Here is a 27,538-nt window from a genome sequence, read left to right on the forward strand (position 1 = left end):
ATGGCAACATAACATCATAGGCCATTGCGTTGTCATGGCGACACGCCGTCACATGGTAGCAGGAGGAGATGCCGGCACTTACAGAGGCCCCGCGCTCTCCCCAGGGACTGGCAATCACAGTTTAAATGTTGTGCTGGCTAATTTGACCACCACAACATTTAAACTGTAATTACTGAAGTTGGGCCGTGGAAGAGCGCAGGCTCCTGAGCACGGGGCCAGGTGCAGTCGCAGCGATGGCCGCGCCATCAAGCTGACCCCGACTAAAGTGCGCATAAAAGTTTGTTTTGACGCATTGCTCCAATTTCTGCTTGTGTTTGCGTCAAATGTAAGAAAATGTTCCTTACATGTGATGAAAATCGTTGGCCACAGAAGTTTATGGCACCTCTGACCTCGCAGATTTTTTTGGTGCAAATACAAGATAAAAAAGTGACGCAGTGAGACGCAGAGTGTGATACATCTTATACATCTTACTATAATCTGTGTGGCGTGTATCTCCTGCCCAACTCCTCATATTGGCACTACCCAAATCGCAAGCTGGCGCACACGGCACGGAACTTGGAGCTGTGACCTTTATATATTAACGCAAAAAGATGCAAGAGAAAAACGATGTAATCTGTGACAATTTTGCGCCCAAATTGCCTTGATACATCATCCCCCAACGAATCTTTACTCTAGTTTTACTCCATTAGCAGCTGTGAGTGTTAGCAGTAGTGGGCATAGGAGTTGGGTAAGGAGATAGCACCATATTATAATGAGATATCCAGTTTTCTTTTTTCCTAGCGTCAAATAAATTCACCGGGTCTGATGTGGCTAATAAGACACCTGTGACAAATGTAAAAAGATTCACAAGATTCACACATGTGCTGGAGACATAGATCAAACTGTTTTTACTCCCTCTCTTCCTCTCTCTGCATTCATTGGGTGGCATGTATTGATACTGTAGTCAGTTTCACTCCTTTTTATTATAAAGTGTTATTAATATTCTTAACATAGGTTCACTCGTTCAAATAAGTATTTTTCCATTAACATTTCATTTCTGGTTCCTGAATCCCCAAACATCCCTTATTTGGGGATTTGACTAAGACTGGTAATATGTATGATACATGGCTCAGTTTTTTGTTTGTTTGTTTGTTTGTTTTGCTACAATTATCGAGTTGTCACAAATGTAAACTCTTTTAGGACAGTTTATGTGCATTCTAAAATCAGATACGCGAGTCTTCCACAGCCATAGAGGGCGCTTGTAATCTGCCACACACTGGATCCGGTCTGCAGTGATTCCTTGTCTGGGATACAGTCAGCTGTCACCTTTCACCCAGTGTGACTGTAGCGCTGGGACACACTGGCTGGAAGAAGCCCCGAGCTCCTGGGGCCGTTTCGCACTTGAACTCTCTGCTGAACCGACCTTCCCCACTGTGACGTCACAGACGCGGCTATTCCCGCAGGGTTCGGAGAGAGGCGGCGGATGTGTTAATGGATTCCAGGCCCGGTTTCCAGCGGGGACTGGGGGGCGGCGGTGGGGGGAGCAGCAACAATCTAGCGTACGGCGGCTCGGCCTCCGGCTCCCCGGCTCTAACGGGGGCTCAGGCCCGCCGGCGGAAGCAGCCTCCCAGGCCAGCGGACTTTAAGCTGCAGGTCATCATCATCGGTTCCAGAGGAGTGGGCAAGACCAGCTTGATGGAGAGGTTCACGGATGACACGTTCTGCGAGGCGTGCAAATCCACCGTGGGTAAGAGATCCGAGCATGTGTATGCTGTGTATAACATCTATGTCAGGGGAACCAGCGGCGACCTCTATGCTGGATGACATTAGGCGGGTTAAGGCATGACCCGATGTCACTCTTATTTATGATGGGGTTTGGCACATCGATGGGATATCGGAATTCCTGAAGTTGTTGCTCATCCTTACTTGTATCCGTTACATAAAGTGCACTGAACAGGAGTATCACTGGTTACAGGAATGCATGATAAGGATAACCATTTTTTTTCTCTCTAAATAAAGGCTTTTGTCATTAAAATACTGTATTAAGAAATAGTTTATAAGAGTTGAAAATAGCATCAAACGTATGAATCAAGCTTTCACTGTAGGAATTGTGTTTTCAGAGAAAAAAAATGTATCCCTTAAATGTCATCACATTGTGTTTTTCGTGCCATGCTCATGTATTTCTTGTATGTCAAACAAGTCGCTTCTTACAAAAGATAAATGGCACGTTCCTGAAAATCAGGATTCCTGATGTTTGGAAAGAAGACACTGGATTTTACCACTGTCAATCTGTATTTACATTTGTATCTGCTTATGATCAGCTACACAAAACTACAGCTTGTTTTGATTTTCAGAGTTTGAACTTCAGAATTTGAATTTGTGCTGTCAATTGATTCTTGGTGTACCACGTTTTTAAAAAGGGAAGGGTCAAATGGGTGCTTTCAGGTTGAAAGTCTTAGTAGCAGGTGATAAATGGTACATGGATGCAGGGTTTTGTTCAATTCTCTGGGTGTCATTACTAAATCTGAGTCACTTTTTGAAGCTGCAATCCAATTTTCATTGTGAAACACTTACACTTGGTTTGAATAGACACCTTTTATCTAAACCAGTGGTTCCCAACTCCAGTCCTCAGGAATGCACAACAGGCCAGGTATTAAGGTTATGCCGGCTTCAACCAAAATGACTGAGCCGCTCATTGAGCCCCCTGTGCTTAAGGGCTGTTATATAGTGTATGTGGCCGTGGGCACGCTGTTCGCAGGCGCGTGTGTGTGTGTGTGTATATATATACAGTGTTCGACAAACCTATACATTTGCACGCCCCGGGCGAGTGGATTTAACATTGTGGCGAGCTAATATTGGCCCAAGCAGCACACGTGTGGTACTAGGTGGCGAGTAGATTTTTTTGTTCGGCGACTAGATTTTTTGGTGATTTGTCGACCACTGTATATATATATATATATATATATATATATATATATATATATATATATATATATATATATATATATATATATATATATATATATAATATATATATATACACACACCACAATTATTAAGGTTATGGTGGGTAAAAAAAAGTGACAAAAACCCTCCACAGTAAAGCATAAAGCAACTGTAAATATTACTGTATGTTCGTTTGCATGTCTTAGACAGGTCTGCAACCCTGTCTCTCCCCATTAATGCCCAGCACACAGCGTTTCCACTGCAGCAAGGGATTCTGGGAAATGACATGCAAACGAGCACACAGTGCCACCTTTTGTCTCAAGCTCGTATTACACAAGCAGCAGTGGAAACGCTGTGTGCTGGGCGATAATGGGGAGAGACAGGGTTGCAGACCTGTCTAAGACATGCAAACGAACATACAGTAATATTTACAATTGCTTTATGCTTTACTGTGGAGGGTTTTTGTCACTTTTTTTACCCACCATAACCTTAATAATTGTGGTGAATGTCTAGTCTCAACCAGCATTGCCAGTAACCAACCTCACACTGATGATACCCATCAAGGTTGAAAGATGTCTGTGAGTGGGTTTACTGGCTTTGCATCTCATCCCAGCCTCTGTCTAAAAGCTGTGTTTAAAACAGTATGCATTGGCTTGAGGATTTGCTTGTGTAATACGAGCTTGAGACAAAAGGTGGCACTGTGTGCTCGTTTGCATGTAATTTCCCAGAATCCCTTGCTGCAGTGGAAACGCTGTGTGCTGGGCGATAATGGGGAGAGACAGGGTTGCAGACCTATCTAAGACATGCAAACAAACATACAGTAATATTTACAATATATATATATATATACACATACATACACACATACATACATACACACATTCAGCGCCAGTAGCGGCGCAAAAAGATGATTTCCCCCGTCTTCCCTGCTGTCTGTCGGCTCCCCGCTCCCTGCTGTGCATCCCTTGTATAGAAGGGCTGACTAACCTCAGCCATCTGTAACTGCAGTGCGCACGGCATAGCACGTGGCCGCACTATAGAACCAGCCTAACCTCGGATATCCTTAATACCTGGCCTAGTGGGAGTTCTTAAGGACTGGCGTTTGGAACCACTGCTCTAAATAACAGCTCAGCTAAATGGTCTTTTACAAGATGTCAACTCCACAACTTGCCTCTCCTCTCCAGTATCAAAGCATCCATCTGTCAGTAAAGAAGTAAACAGGGCAGTAGATATGTATGGCTTTCCTCCGCGTCATGGAGTAAAACTCACGGTTCACTTTATTATTGTTAGATATGAAATGTGGGGACTTTTCTGTTCTAGTACAAAAAAATGAACTCTTCTCTTAGGGAATGTATGAGAGTACACCACCAGGAATAAAAAAATGTGGGGTCGTTTCATAATCCGGGTTTCCCAAAACCATGCTTTTAAAATGGAAGAGCAGCAGCATGTAATTCTACCAGCTGTAGCTTTAACTAAAAACAGGAAACCTCGGTCTGTGAAAGGTCACTGTCTACTACATCTGTAAATATGAAACAACTTAAGTGACTCCAATGAGGTTTTCGGCACTAATGATGTGTGTAGGAGAGCATGTGAACAAAATGTAGACACACTCAGTGAGTTGAGTTACTAGAGTTCGTGAGAGACTACTCCTAATAATTTGACGTGAGTAACCAAGAACAAGATTTTTTTTTAAGGGGCTTCCACCAAATTCGCCATCATGCCTATGCTTTTTTTTAATTAAATATTGGATTTATTAGAAAAATTGTAAACAGTATTAACTGTTCATGTTGAAAGCCCCAATGGCAATTAGCCAATGGGCAACATGGGGCTGGGGATGACCCCTTGTTAATTCTGTAGGATGGGGTGTATGGTGATTGGTCAGAATGTAGCTAGGGATTTTTAAAGGGAAATGGGGTGGAGAGAGTTGTCAGGTGTTTAGGGGTTGGCTGAAGGTGTGTTGCTGGGCAAAAGGGCAGAGTCAAATCAAAAGCTCGGAGTGAAAATGCAAGGAGTGGGTCACGTTTTGGTGGCAATTTGTGGTATAAATAGAAGGATAAAGCCGGGTTAGCTCACTCACCTGTGAAGAGATCTGAAGCGATATTCCCACATGTTTGATATGTTTATATTAAAATTAAAAGCATTTGGTTTATTTGTCACAACACAGGATAAGAAGGTTCATTATTATTATGGTGGTTCAGGACAAGTTAAATCGTTGGTTTAATTGTGATGATAATTGAGGTTCCTGGCTGGGGTGGATGTATTTATGACGTATTTTCTCAGAGGCGAGAGGTTCATTTATTATGTAATGGTTTAATTTTTGTATTTATGATGGCTTACTAAAGTGTGCTGCGGCCTTACCACCACCTTATAATTGTGACTGCTGTGAGTTAGTTCCGTTCAGTCATAGTTTAAGGGTAATGCATCATACAGTTCCCATAACAATTATCATTTAATGAATAAACACACAGGAGTCTAAAGACCTAGTCCTAAAACTCAAGCGTTCAAGTAAAGGACAGTTTCCGGCCCATATCCGTGCTGCTTCATAGCATACTTCAATGTCTTCGTCCTGGTCTCTAACGGCTATTTGTCCTGAGAACCAATCTGCTTCTGATGGTGTAAAGTCGTTTTTTTCCCATTTTCAGAGGGTGAATCCCATGCTCTGCATTCTTGAGCACAGAACAGCCACGCTACATCTAATAGATATATAGGAGCCTATGTACTTAGGTCTTTTTGGAGCAACATTGGCACAAAAAGCTTAGTTTGTCATGTGAGAGTGCCCATCCTCGCTCTCAGTGCAGCTTAACTTGTGACACGGGGGGAGGGAAGGCACGAGTGTGTGTAACAGATGGTGAATATTACACTCAGCCGCCGACAGGAAGGGGTGACCTCTTTCATTTTTTTATTTATTATATAGATATGTAGACAGATATATCTATTTATCCCCATGCCTTAGCCCAGGGGAGCGCAAACTTTTCCTGCTGCGCCCTCTTGTCTTGCTTGTCCCGCTCTCGCCCCTCCTCCCCCCCGGTATCCGCGTCAAATGACGCTGCGGGGTCATGTGAAGTCACGTGACCCTGCCACGATGCCATGGCAACGCGTCACTATTGGCCGAATCCCGGTAAGTGGAGTGTTGCAGGGGCCTTGCGATCCCCCCGGCATTTAATTTAAATGCCGTGGGGAAGAGCGCGGGGCCTCTGCAACCGCCCGCGCCCCCCCCCCCCCCCCCATAATTTTTTTTTCCTGCCCCTCAGTTTGCTCACCGCTGCCTCAGCCCACCCTGCCCTGTCAGTCAATACCAATACGGGAGTGTGGAAGAGCGGATCTTTTTTACATATGCGAAACACTTGTTGAACACACACTCTTACACGAAAAGCAGTAGTCACAATCAAACCCATCCCAAGTCTCCGTTTACCATGTTTACAAACTAATTAAAAAACCATTTACCGACAGATTTGTTAAAAATAGAAATAAAACAATCGCCCAAATGTAATATCTTAACCCTTTTTGGTGCCGAAGTGGATGCAGCACCACAGTTCCACGGTCCCTCCGGCAAAGTGCGGTAACGGGACAGCAGCCTCCCTTAACCCGGAAACCGAAGAGGAGTCCTCTTCCATTTCCCCACAGGGCGGAGCGCAGGACGCAATCTCCATTAGAGAAGGAGCACTTTGGGGCATGACGTACTGTAGCCACTACACCATGGGACCTCCGGAGCGCCAAACCCCATGATGTAGTAGGACACGTCTTGGGGCACCCAAGACGTTAAACATGTCGCTGCCATTAGTATACTTTTGATCCTAGGAGAGATTTCCCCTTTAATTCTTTTGCGGCCAGAGGGGAGTGGGACAGTTTGCCTGGGTGGACCCTGGGCTCCCATTCTGGAACCAGGGGGATCACCCGATGATGGGGGACTACTGATCCGAGTTTTGGTGTGATTAAGAAAAAAAATCTGGGGGCAGATTGCAGATCAGATTAAAGGAGCGATCTTGTTCCGCATAGGGTGCTCTCTTATTTGGTCCCAAGATGAGGATGGTGCCGGATCGGCATGGAGTATACATTACTGTACAGTATATTGACATGCATTCTGCTTTTCATGGCCGTCACAGAAAATGACTATGTAATTTCCCAGGATAGCAGCAGTACGTTGGCTTGGAATGCTAGAGCACAGGGTCATGTTTTGAGGTTGGCAGGCAGTTGTGCGAAATTACTACTTTGAAAAGGTAGTATATTAATGCAAAAGCTTTTAGCCGGTTACTACAGGGAAGTCTAAACTGTTTGGACAGATGCAGGGGGTTTGCAGATATGGGCGGAAGACGGAGATCAAACAGCATCTGAGGCATTTTTAGTGGGCAAGAGAAATCAGCAAAGTGAGGCAACTTGTCATTACCTGCCAACAAATTCTGTGTTTTGTACATTTAAAATCATGTACTCCGTATTGTAGCATATCATTTTAGTTGCTGAATTTGTCACAGGGAGCTGTAATATTTGCAAGTTGTTGCCACTTTTTATTACCACTATATATAAACGACACGTTTGTTAGGAATATTTGGAACCAGAAGATTGTTTAAGGAGCTCATCCGTATGCACATTTTATTTTGATGCATGGAAAGGTGTTATCACAGTCTAGAAATAAAGAGCATGATAAACATTACTCTGTTTGGCTGTGCTTCACTGATTTGAAGCTGAAATCAAGAGCAACGGCATCCAGGAGATGTAAAAAGCACACACGTGAGACACTGTTTGCTTCATTGCTGTGTATAATTATAAATCTGTTAAGCACACTAGTTCATAGATGAGGAACATGGTTTTTATCCTGCTTCAGGTCTAGTCACTTTGTAGTATCTGTTATATCCTCCCATAAAGGACGTTATGGTGAGTAAAAAAGTTACAAAACTTGTAGTGTACAGCAAATAAAAATATCACTTGTGAGCACATTCACATGTCTCACAGATCTGCAACCCTGCTATTCACCATTCTCTTAGCATACAATGCTTCCACTGCAGCAAGGGATTCTGGGAAATGACATGTAAATGAGCACACAGTGGGCCCCTTTTTGCTTCTTATCCATTTTAACATGGACCCCTATAAGCTTAAACTTGCTACATTACACGGCCTTTTCAGCAACGCCGGGGTTAAAGAAGTGATGGCCAGTAAACCTACTAAGAGCGCTGTTTTGACCTCACAGAAGGAAAAACACTTAACAGCTTTGAAGTCAAATGCATTAATGATCACCAGGTATACCAAACTTTGGTTGCAAACTTTAATAAACTTCTCTTTATAATTGTCAGGAGAGCTGTATGCTCAATTAAGGCCTCGGCCAGGGTGGCGCTGGGCGGGCTGGCTCATGCTGGCCGCTATGAAACACATTGAGGCTATGTGTGTGGCCAGCGTGAGCAAGCACATTTGAATTTGTCATACGCAAGCGTGTCACGTGAGCGGTTCGCCCAATGAGGGTGAACCAGCTCCGTGACGTCATGGGATCGCCCCCTCCCCACCGCGCTTGCGCACCTAGCCGGCCACAAATCTCCCAGGCGAGCAGAGAGTGTGACGTCTCCGCGCATAAGCGCCAGCGCGCTCACTCCCTGCCTGGCCACAGATTAACTTAATAACTAAAGTACTGGTTCTCATTTCTTAGGTCTCTTTCAAATGGTAACGTGTACGTGTGTGTGTCTGTCTGTCTGTCTGTCTAGAAAGAGAAAGTACAAACAAAGCAGCACTGGGGAAGTGCAAGATTTTTTTTTTTTTTTTTAATGGGGGCACAAATGCAGGTGGGGAGAGTTGAGCAGGGCGGTGGCAGAGGGAGAAGAGGACTGGGGACATGCAGGGCGGCAGAGGAGTTGGACGGCGGGAGTGAAGCAGGATGGCAGGGATGCAGCGTGCCCCAGAAGTCTTCACTGACTTCAGCTACAGCATGCTCCTCTGTCGGTGCTCCACCCTTCTCTTCCGCCGCCCTGCTTCACTCCTTCGGTCCTCCTCCCCCGCGCTGCTCTTCCACCGATGCCAAGTAGGAATTGATGAGGGGGTGAGAGAGGATGAGGAGGATGTATGCACCTGCTCACATAAATTCAGTATTTCTGGGCAGTTTCTGTGAGCAAGTGCACAGATTCTCCTCATCCTCGCTCAGCCCTCGGTGTGCTCAGCCCTCGGTGTGCTCAGCCCTCGGTGTGCTCAGCCCTCGGTGTGCTCAGCCCTCGGTGTGCTCAGCCCTCGGTGTGCTCAGCCCTCGGTGTGCTCAGCCCTCGGTGTGCTCAGCCCTCGGTGTGCTCAGCCCTCGGTGTGCTCAGCCCTCGGTGTGCTCAGCCCTCGCGGAAATATGCAGCGCAGTGTTTCAAAACGTGTTTTTTTTGTTGTTTTTTTTGAGAAACATCACTGTATTCCCTTAGAATCAAGGGCATTGAAACAGTAATGTGTGGACCCAGAGTAGGAAACAGATTATTCAAACTGCGATTTAAAGAGACTGTGGATACACCATTTACAAGCAATGGCACCTAAACATGGACATAGATTTAGCAGGATTCAATTGTATAAAGATTACGTCTGAGAAACCCGATTTATATCAAAAATTGTTTATAAAGACGTTTTAAATTAAAACTACCCTATATTTTATTTCTAACAATCAGAATTTGTTTACGTTTAAACAAGAACGTTTGCTCTCGGTATGATTACTTGTGTACACCCCCACACCCACACCAAAGAAAGAGGCACATGCTGTGTGTATGCCAAGGTTGCCCCAGCCACAGAACGGTAAAGATGCTGAGAGAGGTCTCACATTGGCCGGCGGTCCATAAAGCCGTGATGCGGGACATCCGGCCCGGTCTTGCAGTGACTGGCCGTTACCACCAGATCCGGTGTGATGTCCGGCATCGCGGCTTCATGACATCCGGACAAAATGGGATTTCTATACCATAATAATGCTTTTAATTGGGCAGCAAAACCATTATTTACTATGGAGGCGCTGCCAAACTTTATTTTGTAGCCTGCACATACATGAACCAAAAGGAAATAACACTACATCCACCACCAGATCTCAACCGAATTTTCCCACTTCAAAGACAGACCATTTTTGGGTGCCGTTGGCAACGCCAAGTTTAAAAGATGAAGGCACCTCATTTGAATAAGAACATTATCTACGGCTTTGAGCAGCATCCCTACACTAGTTGATGTAATCTTTCCAAGCAGCTACTCCACTTTTTGGCATCTAACTGCGAACTCGTGATTTCATGGCCAGTGTATGTGTAACATTCCTGTGCTAGATTTCTTTCAAGGGTATGGAGACCAAAAAAAGCAACGCCTAAATCATTTCCTCTGTAGTGTGATTGTTTTTTTTTTAGTTTGGACATTTTACTATTACTAGTTGTTACAGATGCTCCTGTTTTCCTCTTTTTCGTGTTTTTCATCAATGTATTGCGGGATCCCCTTGTAGCAAAGGTGTTAAAGAAGCAGCCCGTGCTGATCCCTTTTTGTTTTTGCATTTCATCTGCTTTACTCTCCCAACATTTTTAGTTTTACAATGCCATACTCTGTTGAGATATAGACGTGTTGAAATTTTAAGTGTCCGTGAGGATAAAATGCTGCTCTCCCCCCAGTGCAATCTGAAGGTTACCATAGTAATCGTAGAACCCAGAGATTAAGAAATTCATAATTTTTAACAAAACATTTTAGTTCAAGAATCTCTGCATAATTCTTCCAGTGGGTAGTCATCAGCCTCAAAGGAATCCCTAACTATGACGGTGCATTAACAAAACAAATCAAATCTCATTAAATATCATCTAAACTATGGAGCCGTAATAAATCTTGGATAGGAGCTTTCAATCGCAAGAAAGAGGTTTTCTAAATGTATCCATTTGCCGCACAGGATTCTCAGCATTGGAATAACCACCCAAAGGTTGATTCAGCAATGGTTAGGATCGCAAGAAAGGCAGCCATAGAGGGTGTGTTCTCATATTCCTATGGATCGTAGAATGGGAGGGGCTCTAATCAATTGTTTTACAATTGTCTTACAATTCTAATATTTGCTGCCAAGTGAAATGTATGCCCTCTGAGATGTATTCATTTATTTTCAATATATAGTAAATTTTAACACCCCATATCCAGCACATCCGTATTTATTTATGTTGGATCTTTCTTTAGAAATGATGGCGTCCTCATGGTATATAATTAATGGGTGATCACATTCTCAAAACAGCAGCTGTTAAATAGATGGGGGAAAAAACTAACATAACTATGAAATGCTAAAGAATAGAAATAAAGAAAACTCTCCCCCTTGTATAGTGAGCTTGAAGGGGCTTCTTTAAAGACTGTCGGTACTTTTGTTAGATCCTTTTTCAAGGGGGAAAAAAAAGACACTTGTCTGAGAATTGGCATTTGCTTGGCTATATCTGCGTTCCAGTATTAGATTAGTCTTGTCCTGTGATCCATTACGTTTCTGCCAACAGAGACAAACTGTTATGTTGCTGCTGAGGGCTCCTCTTCCCATGGTTTACTTTACACAGTGTCACGAGGAAAACAACCGTGTTAGCTCCCACAGGTTACCACACATATAAAAATGTTTACTACAGACTGAGCAGCTGACTTAACATGAAGAGTCAAAACACCTAGCTGCAGGCCAATTATAAGAAGCTTTTACAGGGCAATGTGTCGAGATATCAAAAATGTGTGTAGCTGCATTAAGTTGTATAAGCGAATGTGCGCCCCGTAACTCGCTCCTCAATACTTCATATACAAGATATTACTTCTTATAACCGTTCCTATTCTAAGCTCATTCCAGCAGGATTTAAAGAGGTGCTGGTTGTAGAGTACATTCATGCTGAGAGGTGCATATTAAAAGCAGCTGTCAACACTGCTCGATTAAAAAATAAATGTTATTTAAAGCAGCTGTCAACCCTGCTCGACTGAAACATATATTTTATGTGGGCACTCTTTGAAATGGATGGACCCTTCCCTTAAACCATGATTTGTCATCTTTAAAAAAAAAATTTACTTCTCAGAGAGGGAACCCTAAAATACAGCATCCCTATGAGGCATTCAAATTGTGACTAAATTAATCTTGGGGGTGACTGCTGCTTCAGAATACATCCCCTTTAAATCAATTTAACTACAGGTTCAGCCTCACACCAAAAGTAAATAGGAAGTCATGTTACCGCTTTCTGTTGTATGACCCCTGGCACCATATTGATTTTTCTCTATCGTGCACATGAATGGGGAGTCGGACCCTCATACTTTGAGGTAGTACCGTCCTTGCAGTTATAAGTCTTCTGAGGCCCTAACACATCAGTTATTTTTGTTCTTACCTGCCTCTCTGTAGCCAGGGTTGCTCCCTCTCAGATGCCTTATGGATGTCTCTTTGAGGCCGCTCACACAGCCGCCTTACCATATGGTCTGTTCATGGAGCCGCACTGCTAGCCTGTGGATCATTGCCTTACCTTGACCTGTTGCCATCTATGGACCGCGGTGATCCCTACATGCTGGCACAGGGGCTTCTAGCTTCTGTGGGCTGCCAGACGAGACTCAGGATGGCCTAGCTAGGCCAAACCGGTAGTGCTGGACGGAAGCAGAATTTAGGTTCTGCTTCAGCGCATGTGCCAGACAAGCTGAGAGTATGTATTGGCGACATGGCAACAGATCACCCCCTTTGGGGGCCAGAACCAGTCGAGCCAAGCCTTTGTTCAGAGGTTTATTTGTAATTTTTAAGGCAGACAAGATCACTTTCCCTCCAGATTGTGTGTGTGTGTGTGTGTGTGTGTGTGTGTGTACGGTGCTACTGTACATTGTCTGCTCCTCGGGCTTCCCTGAGCACAAAATGGAGTCTGGTGTCTCTGAAGGTATGACTACTAAACCCAGAAAAGATGTAGCTAAAACTAAGCACTGCTCTGAAGTTTGTGATCTTATTTTTTTTTTTTGCAACAAAAATTTTTATTAAGCGCTTGATACAGGCATACAACAATCTTTCAACCCAATGTCTTGTAATTCAGCATCTGTAACACTTCTTTTTAAAACTACCTATGGTAACCTGACAAACCGAGGAGACACACTGACGTACAACATCACAAGACAGGACTACAAATGGGAAGGGGGGGGGAGGGGTGATTGCAGTCTTGGATGCCGTTAGCTCTGTTTCTTTCCATGCGGTCCTGTGTATGAGGGATCAGATTCCCATTGAGACCTCAAAATAACCACCAATCTAATCTGGCGCCTGTCCACCCTACCTGTCTCTTGGATGCCTAACGTCAAGACCAGCCCATCCAAGGAGAATGCATTTTGAACTATCATAACAGTATATTGGAGGCATCTACCCCTGGGATGTCTGATTGGGCTAGCCATGGAGCCCATACTTTTAGGAAATTTGTGCCGGAGTCATTGACCATACTCGTCAACTGCTCTATCCGGCAAACATACCAAATTCTGTTCCAAATTTTTGGGATGTTGGGTAAATCAGGTTGCTTCCAGAATGCTGCGATTTCACACCTCATGGCCGTAGCAAAATGTGCTATCAATTTATGTTCTGGTCGGTTTAGTCCCTTGGTGCGCCTGCCTAGCAGGAGCAGCCAAGGATCCAAAGGGATCGTGTGGCCGAGTAACCTCTGCAACCAGTCTCTAATAGTTTCCCAAATCGGGGCCACTTTGGCGCAACCCCACAGCATGTGCAACAAGTCTGCCTGCTCCCCGCATTGTTTTGGGCACAAGGGGGGGTTATCTTTGACAAACTTAGCTAATCTTTTTGGGGTAAGATACCATCTCATTAGGACTTTGTATGCATTCTCCTTTAATGTGGTGCAGATGGAACTCTTTGCCGCCGCTATTACAATAGTGTCCCAGTCCTCGTCTTCTAAAGTCTCCCGTAAGTCTTCCTCCCACCGGACCCTGTAGCTCAGTTTGTTGCCCTCGTCCTTTGCAGAACAGACCACCTCTCTATAAATGCCAGAGATAAGTCCCTTCGTATCTGTCCCTCTGGAACAGAGCTGCTTAAAATTCGTGCGCCTAGGGCGTTTTGGGATTTTAATGTAAAACGCTTGTATCTGGAGGTACCTAAAAAATTCTGAGTTTGGTAATGCTTTTTCGGCTTTAATTTGTTCAAAGGATTTTATTGAGATTCTGCCCTCCAGATGTAGGAGCCTCGTAAGGCCCTTTTGCTTCCAAATTGTAAAGTCCTTACTCAGCAGACCAGGAGCGAAATCAGGGTTACCCAAGAACGGGGTCAATAAGGAGTGTTGCCTTGAAAGGGCATATTTATATCTGCTACCCTCCCATACTGCCAACGAGCAGCTCATTGCGGAAAGCGGTTCACTGATGGTGCCAAACACCTTTTTTGGAAGCCAAATTAAATCCTGCAGCTCTACCGGAGCGCAGCACGCTTTTTCTAATTCTAGCCATCGCCGGAGGCTAGGGTGAGCGTGCCATAGAGTAATTTGGGATAATTGGGACGCTCTGAAATACGCGAACAAGCAGGGCACCCCCAGCCCCCCTCTGGTCGTGGGCCTACCTAGCGTACTTGATTTTATACGTGGAGTTTTATTACCCCAGACAAATTTCACCATAGAGGACTGCAGACGGAGGATGTCGTCTCTACTCACTTGTATCGGGAGGGTTTGGAACAGATATAGAATCCTGGGGAGGAGATTCATTTTAATACTTCGGATTCTACCGATCCAGGATATTCCACAATCTGACCAACGCCTGAGATCCTCCCTCAGGGTCCTTATTAGTCTGGGGTAATTTGCTTTATATAGGTCCCTATAGTTCTTTGTAATATTAACCCCTAGGTATTTATTTTGGGTGGCTTGCCATTTGAAGTTGAAATTTACCTCAAGTAATTTTCCTGTGGGCTTAGGAAGGTTTAAATTTAAGGCTTCTGACTTTGCTTGGTTGATTTTGAAACCAGATAGCTTATTAAATTCCCCCAGCAAGCTGAAGACGTTCGGCAGAGGGGTAAGGGGCTGTGATAATGTTAGTATAACATCGTCCGCATACAAGGCCACTTTGTGTGACTGTTCTCCGATTTGAATTCCTGCTATATTAAGACTAAGGCGGATATGTGCTGCTAGGGGCTCAATGCATAGTGCGAAAAGGAGCGGGGACAGGGGGCAACCCTGTCTGGTGCCACTCTTTATCGGAAATTCCTCCGACGGAAAGCCCTGGTGCCTGACCCTTGCCGTCGGTCCCCGATACAGAGCTAGAATTGCGCCCAACATTCTCCCACCAAAGCCCATCTGCTCAAGCGTCGCTCTCATGTAGGGCCAGTCTATTCTATCAAAAGCTTTTTCTGCGTCTAGACTGAGTTCCAGCGACGGGATATTTTTCCTTTTTGCCAATTCGATTGGATCTATTATCCGTCTGGTATGATCTGATGCCTGCCTGCCGCATGAAGTTTGTGATCTTAGTGATGTCAATGCCCCCTATTTACTTCAAGAAAGCATGTTCTAATTGAATAAAGAATATTACTCCTGAAGAGGCTCAAGCATAGAGAAAAGCTCAGATCAATTAATTTTGTTCACAACATAAAAGCTCAGATATGGAGACAGCCAAGAGTGAGGCAGAGATGGCTGCCCTGAAATTGTCTAGGTCGCCCTCAATGGATTCAGACATAAGGGAGGTTTTTGATTCAGATTGGGAGGATTCATCATCTGAATCACCTGAAGAGAAAGACGTTGAGTGTATGAGAGTTTTAATATTGACGCAGTTAATAATCTCACAAAGGGTATGCTTCAAGCAATAAATATATAAGAAGCCAGAGAAGACCTCAAAACTGTACATCGTGTATTTCTGGGATCATAAATAGAAAAGCAGGTTGTTCCCAATTCATCAGCTAATTAAAGATAGCATTCATAATGAATGGCAACATCCGGATAAGAGATGAGATATTCCACGTCCTAAAAGGTTTTCTAAATGTATCCATTTGCCACACAGGATTCTCAGCATTGGAATAACCACCCAAAGGTCGATTCAGCAATGGTTAGGATCGCAAGAAAGGCAGCCATAGAGGGTGTGTTTTCATATTCCTATGGACCGTACAATGGGAGGGGCTCTAAAGAAACTGTATTCTACTATCGGAGAAGCTTACAAACTGATCGTTGCAATGGCCTACATATCTAGAACCGTGAAAATTTGGATATGAACAATTGGAAACGAATCAGAAGAGAGAGGCTCCTGAAATAAAGTAAAATCTAAGGGGAGCCATATATTTCCTATAGGATGTCTTGTTTGATATCATACAGCAATGTCAGGATCCCTATAGCTAAGAACCTGAACATCAGACGCTTCATCAAAAAACAAGCTGGTTTCTCTTCCTTTGTGCAGGTGAAAACTAGTTGGGTGAAACACTTGACACCATCTTCTCCAAGGCTTTAGGAAGTAAAAGGGTTTTCTGATCTCAGGAGAAAAGTCAGAGCAAGACATTTTCACCTGGACAGGCAATCCTTTAGAGATGCCAGATCTTACAGTCAAGGAAGAGGTTATCACTGACATTTCAGCCAGCTTGTCAAACCCAGGGACGTGGGCGGAGTCAAGATGGCTCCAGCCAGATATTTCCGAAGCCTTCCTTCTGCAATATGAAAGACCATGTCCCTCACAATATCTCTCCGGTAGGAGGAAGAATATCTGTGTTCAGGGATGCATGGGTCAAGATATGTAACTATGATATTACATAGTAGATGAGGTTGAAAAAAGACGTACATCCATCAATTTCAACCTATGCTAAATTTAGACAACAGATACTTTATCCTATATCTATACTTACTTATTGATCTAGAGGAAGGCAAACAAAAAACCCCAGTGTTATTTCATCCAATAATATCTCATAAGGGGAAAAATAAATTCCTTCCTGACTCCAATAATCGGATTAATCCCTGGATCAACATTCTTCCCATGTTTACTTATTTGGTATATCCATATACCTTTCCTTTCTAAAAAGATGTCCAACCTTTTTTTGATCAAATCTATTGTATCTGCCATCACAGTCTCCATGGGTAATGAATTCCACATTTTAACTGCCCTTTAAAGTCTATATCAGTCTCATGGGTTCTTGAGACCAATTGTAGCGCATAGCCTTTCGATACACAGAACCTGTTATTTCTTACAACTCTAACAAATGTTCCCCGCTGCAGACACACATGACTATTTTTATTTAACACAAAAATAGGTGCGCATGGAAGGAAACCAGAAAAAAACGAAATTAGTACATATATTTTTAATCATAAAATGACAAATGACCACAATAGATTATATCAAAATGGAGACCAAATGACATTTCATATAAATATAGACCATGAAGGTCAAAAGCAGCCCATGCACACAAGGGAGTGAGATGGAAATTACTCAAAGCCACACAGGAAATACCCCTAGTTGGAACAAGGGGAAAGGGAGTGCTAAGGCTTCTTGGATGGTGAAAAACAGACCTGAGTAATTCCATCTCACTCCCTTGTGTGCATGGGCTGCTTTTGACCTTCGTGGTCTATATTTATATGAATTGTCATTTGGTCTCCATTTTGATATAATCTATTGTCATTTGTCATTTTATTTTATGATTAAAAATATATGTACTAATTTAGTTTTTTTTTCTGGTTTCCTTCCATGCACACCTTTTTTTGTGTTAATGTGCTGAGTGTGCCCCGCTGATCACGGGAGATTGGGAGCTGCAGGGAGGACTTGAGAGCCGAGGGAGAACATTTGTAGGGACAGCGCGCTCAAATCCCTACATATTTCTATTTTTATTTAAGGCTATCCAGTGCCTGTAATCTAAAAGGTTCAGAGAGAACCGCAAGAGAAGATAATGGAATATATTTAATACAGACCCCAGGAAACAAGGCTGGCGATTGCATTTTCAGGAAGCCTATGCTCCAGATTCGAGATTTGAGCCAGCATCATGAAACTACCTGTTTTTTATTCCCAGTTCCGAGAGAAAATGTGTCTTACGTAGAAGCTGTGTCAATCCCATGGAATTTCTGTCTGGTTTGTGTTTTTGCCTCTGTCAAAGATACAGAGGGTACTAACCAAGATCATCATGGAAAAATTGGAGGCTATTGTAATCGCTCCTTTTTGGCTGAGATGATCCTGGTTCACACTTAGTCAAGATGTCAATAGACCCAGAATAATAAAACGCTTCCAAGGAAGATCTCATTTCACAGTCCAATCAAACATCCCAATGTGGCTCTGTTGACTTTGACTGCTTGTAGGGTGAGAAGCGGCGTTTTAGAAGGAAAAGGTTTTTCACAGAAAGGTATTAACCTTGTTTTGTACCAGAAAACAATCAACATCAAGAATCTATTAGTGTGTGCAGCCTTTCTTAAATGGTGAGGGTTGCAATCATTAGATCCAGCGACAATTCAAATCCATAATATCTTGGATTTCTTGCAATAAGGATATGATAAGAGTCTTAGTTTGAATTACCTTAAGATCTGTGTATCAACACTGGGTATATTCTTTGAAACACCACTTTCAATTCAGAAGGATCTCAGAGCCTTCATGAAGGCGGATGGAAAATTGAGGCCCAGAATATGCCCACCGGTTCCAGCTTCGGATCAGAATATTGTCCTAGTAGCGTTGCTAAATGTTTATTTTGAGCCGCTATTACATTTATCCAGTAAATGGCTGACTTTGAATGCCGTGTTTCTAACGGACATTACCTCGGCCAGAAGAATTGGTGTGCTACAAGCTTGATCATGCAGGGGCTCCATATTTCAGAATACATGAGGATAAAATTGTCGTGTGTGTGTGTGTACAGTATCACAATTCCGGCCAAAGGTGGTATCGTTCTTCCACAGAGTCAATTGTGCCCTTATGTTATCCCAATCCCAAAGGGGGGAAAGAGCACTTACCTCTCTGGATGTGGTTAGACCAGGGGAGCGCAAACTTTTGTTGCTGCCCCCCCCCCCCTGTCTTCCCTGCCTCGATGCTCGCGCATCACAGAGCGTCTGAATCTTGCTAAGTATAGAGTTGCAGAGGCCTCACGCGATCCCCCAGCATTTAATTGAAATGCCCTGGGGAAGAGCGCGGTGCCTCTGCAACTGCCTGCCCCCCCTGAAATATCTCCGCCCCCCAGTTTGCGCACTTCTTAGATCATTGTCCCATTATGTTAACCACATAGCTGTAGAGTATGAGATAAATTATTTATCCTTATCTTTGGGAAGAACAGCGGTCATACTGCCTCAGTATCTTAAATAGGAAGATGTATTAAGCTTTGTATCAAACAAAAAGCAAGACGCATTCTACAAGAGCCATGGCAACTTCATGGAACAGAGCACAACATGACCTAAATACGTTCATAATACTATAAATTTGACTTTTTTTCTTAGTTTTGGAGGAAAGTACTGCATGTAATCATTCTTGATGGCTCCCACCTTTTATTTGGGCGTTTGCTTGGGGTCATCCCCATTTGTATTCGCTGTCATGGGGAACAATAGCGAAAAGCAAATGCCCTTACTGTTCTTTTTGTTTCTCGGAGTCCCTCCATAACGGTGCACTTTCCTGTCTCGAGCGGAATAAAGGAAAGAAGAGAAGAACTTGTTTGGTCTATGATATAATACTTTGTCTGGGTACCTTTGCAGCTTGACTAGATCTATAACTAAGGTGCTATGGTCTCAGAAGCCTTTTAAGGGAGGGATGGTCCTACCCCAAAGTAGGAGGAGCCGACTCCCTATTTCGTGGAAGGACTCGAAAGAACAATAACAGTATCAAATTGTTTGTGTTTTTTTTTTTTTCCTCTTACACTGACGCACTAACCCCCAGATACCTGAGGGTGCCAGTGGTTGGATTACCAAGACCTGCTCTGTTCAGGTCTCCCAGGCAGGGGGGCACACTCCAAAAACTTTGCGCACCCCTGCTGTAATGCGTTAACATCTGTACAAGGGCTAATCAAAGTATGATTAACAGTTGAAGATGGGGTGTTTTTCGTTATTAGGAGTGGGGGAAAAAAACTTGTGCATCTATTTCTGTGCTCAAGACGAGCGTCTACAGTATACCGGTTTTTCCCAACTGGGGTTCCTCGGCACCCTTGTATTCTGTGAGACGATCAACAGTGTGCAGCGAAATTTCCCACATCTCCCAGAGCAGTGAGCGAGTAGGGTAATTTCCTCTCCTGAATGGCTGCATGTTAACAGCGGCAGCCAATCAGTAGGTGTCAAGAGCCTGCGGGGTGGGTCCTAGCAGAGGAGGAAACCGCATGGACCAGAGAGAGGCGAGGCTGTGTATGTCCCGTGTGTGTTTGTTCTGTCCTGTTGGTATGTGTTTTCTGTGACTCTCTGCCCCCTTGTGACTCTGCCCCTGTTTCCTGCGACTCTGCCCCTGTTCTGTTGTGGTGCCTCAACTAAGCATAGTATCTGTGCCCTGAGAGAAAAAAAAAAGGTTTGAAACCTACTGATCTATAAATTGTGTCCCCCATGTCCATATTGAATGCTGTTCTTGTGATATTAAATCTCACCACCATTGCTTTGCATTCATGTGCACAATTTGGTTATTTGCAGGAAACAAGTACTGGAATACTATTTTTAACCGGTGTTTTTCTCTTTAGAGAGTTGAATTAAGAGTTTATTAATAATAAAAATATAATAATAGTATGTTTAACCCTTCAAGTAACGTAAGGGCCGCAGCCAGAGACGGGCAAACCAGTCAAAATCCTTTTACCGGATTTTTCTGAATTTGCCATTCAAAATCCGTGCCACTGTGTAAAATCCGCCGACGGATTTCTTCTGTTTCAATCCACGCGGATGAATCCAAAACCGCCATTGAATACAATCCACTAATGGATTTTAACAATTGCTGAAATCCGCAGATTGAATTCTTAAAATCCGTCAGCGGATACATTTGTTAAAAATTTTTTTAATAAAATAAAAAAACGTAAAAGGCGAATTGCAATTTTTGAGAGTGATCCTCTGAAATCCGCGAACCAAAGGAACCGGCCAATCCGCAAAAAAAATGTGCCCACCTCTAACCGCGGCACCTCCAGACGTTATCCCCTTTCCTCATCTGTGCAGATTGCGTCCTGCCTTCCGACACCATTTGCCCTAGTAGAGCGAGCAGGATTTTTGGACGTACAGTAGGGACTCCTGAGTGCCAGACCGCATGATGATGTAGTAGCTACATCCTCGGGCACTGTAAAGGTTAATGTAGTATGCAAAAGATGACCATTTTGTTTTTGTTACACGAGCTACAAGCGATAGTGACTTTCCCAGGATCACACAATACTAGCACTGTGCCTCCATTATTACTTTTTAACCTGTGGCGTGATGCAAAGGGGTACAGAGTTATGTACATTTACATAAACCGTTACGTACAGGTTAGTACAAACCTGCAGAAACAGATGCAAAGAGTTAGTGTGGGCCCTGCTCGTGAGAATTTACAAAGTAGAGGGAATGAGGGACAGTGCTGAAACAAGATGGTAACGTGGCTGCTCATTGTAGGATAAGGTGTGGCTCGGGTTGGACACTATGGTCCTGTCTGACATCTGAAGCCATTAATGTTTTGGGGGTGGGAATGTTACACAGCTGTGCGGTTGGACCCCATGAGGATGGAGGGGGAGAGGAGTTGGATGTTGTGACCTCTCACTTCACTGGTCAGTGTGATAAACACAAGCATGTTTTTCGATTTATTGTGGCTCCGTGAGTAAAACCAATTACACTGCGTTGAATCCGGGGAACCCAGTTCAAAAACCCTAGTGCCGGCTCCTTGTGACCTTGGACAACTCACTTTAACTTCCTGTCTATAAAATTCAATGTAAAGCATTGTGTATAAAATTGTTATTGTCTAGGAAGTAATACATTGAGCGTTACCGCACGTTTTCAAGTATGTCCTGGGTGGGCACAGAGTTATGACAATACATGGTTCCATTAAAGGAACAAGATTATATATTATTTTTAACTGTTGACGCAATGTCTTCAAATATATGACAGACGTATGTAACGTTACAGACCAGATGAAAATATGAGAGCTTTTAGTTCTGAATGAACTTGGACTGGTGGCAGCTTTGAGAGTCTCATATTGTTTCAGTTGTGAGGTGCACGGTAGGAGAAGGATCGGTCGGACTTTGTTGAGCCTTGAGACAGTGAACAGTATTTTGGATTCAGATCGCCTGACATTTGCGTCGCCTCAAAGGCGGATGCCTGATGGAACTCCCCTCTGCATAGGACCAGCGTGTTAAGGGTTAACATTTGCTTGTACTTTGTGGAATATCCACCCGACCCACTGGAATGTTATTGAGCCAAGAGGACAAAGAACTTTGAATTTGCAGCTGCATTCAATCTGAACCCCTTCAGTGCACATCTGCGTTGCCCCAAAGCCTGACAGGGTGTGTGCTGTTTGCTGCCGTTCGCTAATGTTTGGTGATGTTAAAGCTTCTCTATTTCAATCTGAAACTCACCAGCCCTTTATCCCCTGTAACCAATTTTCCAACTCTATCTGTCCATGAAATGTCTGTGAATTGACTGTATAATCTCTGTTCTTTTAATGTAACCATGTATTGTTACTGTATAACTCTGTGCCCAGGACATACTTGAAAACGAGGGATAACTCTCAATGTGTTACTTCCTTGTAAAACATTTTTATAAATAAATAAGTGCTGCATGTGGTAGGGGTGAAGAGCTTGTTCGGATAGGCGGGTATCTTGCTTGGGAAGTATTTGAACGCAAGACCGCAATCCCTCTAGCCAATTTGGCGGGGGATGGCCATGACCAGGAGGCAAGCCCACCCCTCACTGTGGTCTCTGGGCCGCCGTCGCAGCCTAGCTGAGGGGCTTTTAAAGAGCAGCCGGGAGCATTCATTCTGCTCCCCGCTTTTAGCGAATTCCCATCCACCCATCCTTTTTTTAGAATGCAGTCAGGGACAGGTACTCTGCCTTTGGACAATAGTATGTTAACGAGTAGAGAGAACATCATGTACCATTGTATTTTACTGGGCAAAGTTGAAAGACTTCTCTAAGGAATAGAAAGGACTGAAGTTCCTAAAGGAGGGGTCAGTTTGACCAGTTTGCCTTTGTCGCGGCGGCAGTTTGGGGGGTAAATTTGGAGGGCAAGTGCTTGACCTTGCTAGACGGGGCTTGGGGCTGATAAAGCCCGGGGATAGTCGTAAGTGGGCGGGGTCAACTGAACGTGACTCCCGGGAACCCACTCGCGACAACGGCCGGCAAATGGGGGCTCGGCTAGCTACAGGGGCAGAAGGCTAAGGCCTGGCTAACCCCCTTCACTTAACCCATTAAGCGAGCACTCTGGCAGGGACTAGCAGTTACTCTATTATTGTGCCTTTTATACCTCCAAACCGAGGATGTTGTTACTTGTCTGTTATATGTGAGTATTGGTTAGCAAGGGGAGGAAGGGGTGGGGTTCCCTCACAACCTCCCTGGTCAAGGAACATTTTTTCTTTGCACCTAAACTTAAGTGATGACCAACCTAATTCGTTGAGCATTTCGCAGTGTTGTGTGTTGTAGTTACATTGAAGAACAAAGCAGTATATTGAGTTGTAGAGGATGATCAACAAACTGACGCCGGCGGCTGAATGGTAAGGAGAAGCTTGTGGGGAGCGCAGGTTTCACCATGCATATAGGGAAGAAAATATAAAATAGTGCAGTATATCTAAACAAATACAGCAATTCAAACAGGAATCATGATTGGGGACTCACATTCTCCCAGTGGTAATACAGCATTGAATAGCAAACAGTGTGGTGAGAAGACTCAGCAATATGCAGGGGGATCTTGCTTGTATACACTCCCTGATGTCAGCAGGACAAACCCTCAACAGAATGAAAGAAAGACAACTAGTGCAACATTGTATGTTCACTGATGATATATTCAAAAATGGCAATTGTTATTGCACTTACATGAGCAACAAGTGCTTAGACACGTAACAATTGATGCGCAGCATAGGTGTACAGCATCCACCCTCTCCCGAGGTCGCGCCGCGTCACTTCCGGTTTCGTGATCGAACACAGAATGGATCCACACGGGTTCTGGGGCATTCGGGGCACACTTCTGAACTGCTGCTAGTTCACTCAACGCGTTTCGCTGGCGTGGCGGCTGAAGACTGGAAACGATCCCTTCTCCCCCCAGCTCTGATGAGCTCGCGTCCCTTCACTCCGCGCTTCCGGGATTGGATACCCGGATGTTCAACCGGAGATGAGTTCCTTGATCAGGCAGGAGGTACAGCGTGTAGTGTCCTGATCGTGGTTACACTCAACGCGTTTCAACTATAGAAGTGTTCATCAGGAGTGTCTCTTCTTCATTCAGATGCCTCTAAATACCCTAGCCCGCTTCGTGATTGGTAGATACACGGCTGCTGCCTAATTAATGATAACTCAAGGCTAGAATATATACGAGGCTAACTTGGATCTAGTGACGCAGTGTGAGGCAGTATACTTAAGAGAATACAAAAGTATAACTCGTTATGAGAGTCCTGTCACACAGTACATGAACTGTCAACTGCATATGTATTGCACAGTGATAGATATGATACTTATGTTAGATAGATATAAGTGATAACTTAAAGATACAAATCGGCCTAATATATGAATGAACATCAATGTGATTATAAAATGCTACAAATGTAACATGGTTGGCAAAAACTGCCACCATACGTGATAATACAATTTAGATCATCAAAGTAAACATATTAAGAGTCCAAAAGTGTAATAAGACAACTTATTAAAATAGAAACTAAAAAAAAGTTGTAAATTAAAACTAAGAGATGCAAGTGGCATTCGTTGGTTCTGATGTGTAGCTCTATCATTGGTAGCTTTTGAAATGTAGCCTTCGTCCCAAATACCATTGTTACAGTCTTGTAAGTTTGTTTTGGGAAATCCATTTTTCAGGTCTCCAAAAATCAAATTTGAAGTACGTGTTCAAGGTCAAAAAGGCTAGAGCTATGCACATATAAGATTGCCATCAACATACAGTACATGTGCTCCCTTTCTGATCTACCTACAGCTTGTTAGTTGTCTCCTTTCCATTGTTGTGGAGTGTTTTGGGCAAAAGCCAAATTGGAGTTGACTAAGGAAATTTGTCTTTGTATAGTAATCGTTTAATTGGGAGTGGACACATTTTTCCATGACTTTGGATAGTATTGGGAAAAGAGAGATTGGCCTGTAGTTTAAGACAGTGTTTCTGTTCCCACCTTTGAAGATTGGGACAACTCTGGCAGTTTTCTAGGTTTTGGGGATATGGCCTGCAGACAAAATAGAGTTGATTTAGGGAAGCAAGCAGTATGCTTGGGTGAGACACCGAGTCGTAGAAACTTTGATTGCAGTTGGTCAGGTCCACATTGGCTGCTTAGTTTTAATTTGAGGAGCACTTGTGCAATCTCCCCTTCAGATATTGGAACAAATTGAAAATTGTGTGCAGTGTTGCGAGAGGGTGGGGCTGTAGGAGTTTTCCCAGATTGAGCTCCATGTTTGTACAGTAGTTCGGGATGCGCTTTGTTAATAGTGAAGTAGCACACCCCACAAAGTATTAATTCAGTGCGTTTGCAATGTCCGTGAGATTTGTCAGCGTAATAGTATCCTTTTTGATATTAGATGGTCATTGATGACTATAAGGCTGGAAAATATTGTTTAACCTACCAGAAATTTTCTGGATTTGATGTTTTCTGGTGACGTTTGTCAGAGTATTATTGGGCTTTAGCATGTATTGTTTGCCTTGTACATGTATTCCGCGGGCAACTGTAGTTATTAAGATCCTTGTTTGTGCCAAAAAACTTTTTAGCTCTTTCACAAGGCATCCCTAAAATGGTAAAGCGCAATACGGTCGTTTGTAACCCACGGAAGGTGGACCTCCTGTACTCTGCGGGGCATGGGTGCCACAGAGTTTTACTAACTCTGTTTGGAAATAATCAAGCACAGAATCGAGGTCAGATATCAAGTTGATTCGGTACCAAGGCCAGTTAGTAAGATCAGCCAGAAACTGTGGTGGGTTCAAATTTCTGAATGTTCTAGTGATTAAAACTTTAGGACTTGATTTGGGATGTCTAATTTTCTTTACACAGTACATTATTGCATGGTCACTGAAAATGTCAGGTAGGGTAGGTTTGTCCGTGTGGGTTGGGAAATTGGTTGGGTTAGATTTAGTGACTTGAGTTGGATCAGGATTTTGTTGTTTTTAAGGTCAACCGAATTGAGGTTGAAAAAGAACCAACAACTCACTCTTCCCATTCAGAGAGGAAATTGAGCCAAGAAACTGAGTGATCAGGGATTGTAGTGGGGCGGTTGAATCCAGCAATAATTATGATAGAGACGCTTAGAGACGGGGAGGCAAATATTGCCAACTAGGAGTTCAAAATAGGATGGCCTTGGTGACCAATTTAGCAGTGTAAATTGTAAGGTATCTTCAATATAAACCTACACCCCATCTTCTCTCTTTGACCTATCTTTCCTAGAAATGGAGGATCCCGGAATGGCGATAGTTGCAGCGAGGGTTTTAGGCATTAGCCATGTTTCTGTGAGAATGATGGCTTTGGGTTAGCGCTATATAAGAAAAAATATATTATTTATTTTATAATGTGAACGGACGAGATTAATTCTTGGTCCATTTGGTGATGGGATATTGTCACCATGCATAGTTTACTAACATTTGATTAGATAAATAGACTTCAAGGGGGGTTTAACTGCTGCAAATTTTCTGGATTTGATGTTTTCTGGTGACGTGTGTCAGAGTATTATTGGGCTTTAGCATGTATTGTTTGCCTTGTACATGTATTCCGCGGGCATCTGTAGTTATTAAGATCCTTGTTTGTGCCAAAAAACTTTTTAGCTCTTTCACAAGTCATCCCTAAAATGGTAAAGCGCAATACGGTCGTTTGTAACCCATGGAAGGTGGACCTCCTGTACTCTGCGGGGCATGTGTGCCACAGAGTTTTACTAACTCTGTTTGGAAATAATCAAGCACAGAATCGAGGTCAGATATCCAGTTGATTCTGTACCAAGGCCAGTTAGTAAGATCAGCCAGAAACTGTGGTGGGTTCAAATTTCTGAATGTTCTAGTGATTAAAACTTTAGGACTTGATTTGGGATGTCTAATTTTCGTGATACAATATATTATTGCATGGTCACTGAAAATGTCAGGTAGGTTAGGTTTGTCCGTGTGGGTTGGGAAATTGGTTGGGTTAGGTTTAGTGACTTGAGTTGGATCAGGATTTTGTTGTTTTTAAGGTCGACCGAATTGAGGTTGAAAAAGAACCAACAACTCACTCTTCCCATTCAGAGAGGAAATTGAGCCAAGAAACTGAGTGATCAGGGATTGTAGTGGGTCGGTTGAAGCCAGCAATAATTATGATAGAGACGCTTAGAGACGGGGAGGCAAATATTGCCAACTAGGAGTTCAAAATAGGATGGCCTTGGTGACCAATTTAGCAGTGTAAATTGTAATGTATCTTCAATATAAACCAACACCCCATCTCCTCTCTCTGACCTATCTTTCCTAGAAATGGAGGATCCCTGAATGGCGATAGTTGCAGCGAGGGTTTTAGGCATTAGCCATGTTTCTGTGAGAATGATGGCTTTGGGTTAGCTCTATATAAGAAAAAATATATTATTTATTTTATAATGTGAACGGACGAGATTAATTGTTGGTCTATTTGGTGATGGGATATTGTCACCATGCATAGTTTACTAACATTTAATTAGATAAATAGACTTCAAGGGGGGTTTAAC

At 43.4% G+C, this 27,538-nt stretch overlaps 1 protein-coding gene across 1 annotated transcript in view; it reads left to right on the forward strand.

Moving 5' to 3' along the window:
- The first annotated feature begins 1,292 nt into the window (after window positions 1–1,292).
- The window catches only part of RAB12 (RAB12, member RAS oncogene family), a 47,679-nt gene continuing 21,433 nt past the window's right edge, over window positions 1,293–27,538 (forward strand). Inside the window, exon 1 of the mRNA XM_075585349.1 lies at window positions 1,293–1,726. Within this exon, the coding sequence (XP_075441464.1) occupies window positions 1,471–1,726 (256 nt within the window). The 5' untranslated portion in view covers window positions 1,293–1,470. The remainder of the gene's footprint in view (window positions 1,727–27,538) is intronic.

The sequence above is a fragment of the Ascaphus truei genome, chromosome 2, assembly GCF_040206685.1.
Source record: "Ascaphus truei isolate aAscTru1 chromosome 2, aAscTru1.hap1, whole genome shotgun sequence".
Classification (NCBI taxonomy): domain Eukaryota; kingdom Metazoa; phylum Chordata; class Amphibia; order Anura; family Ascaphidae; genus Ascaphus; species Ascaphus truei.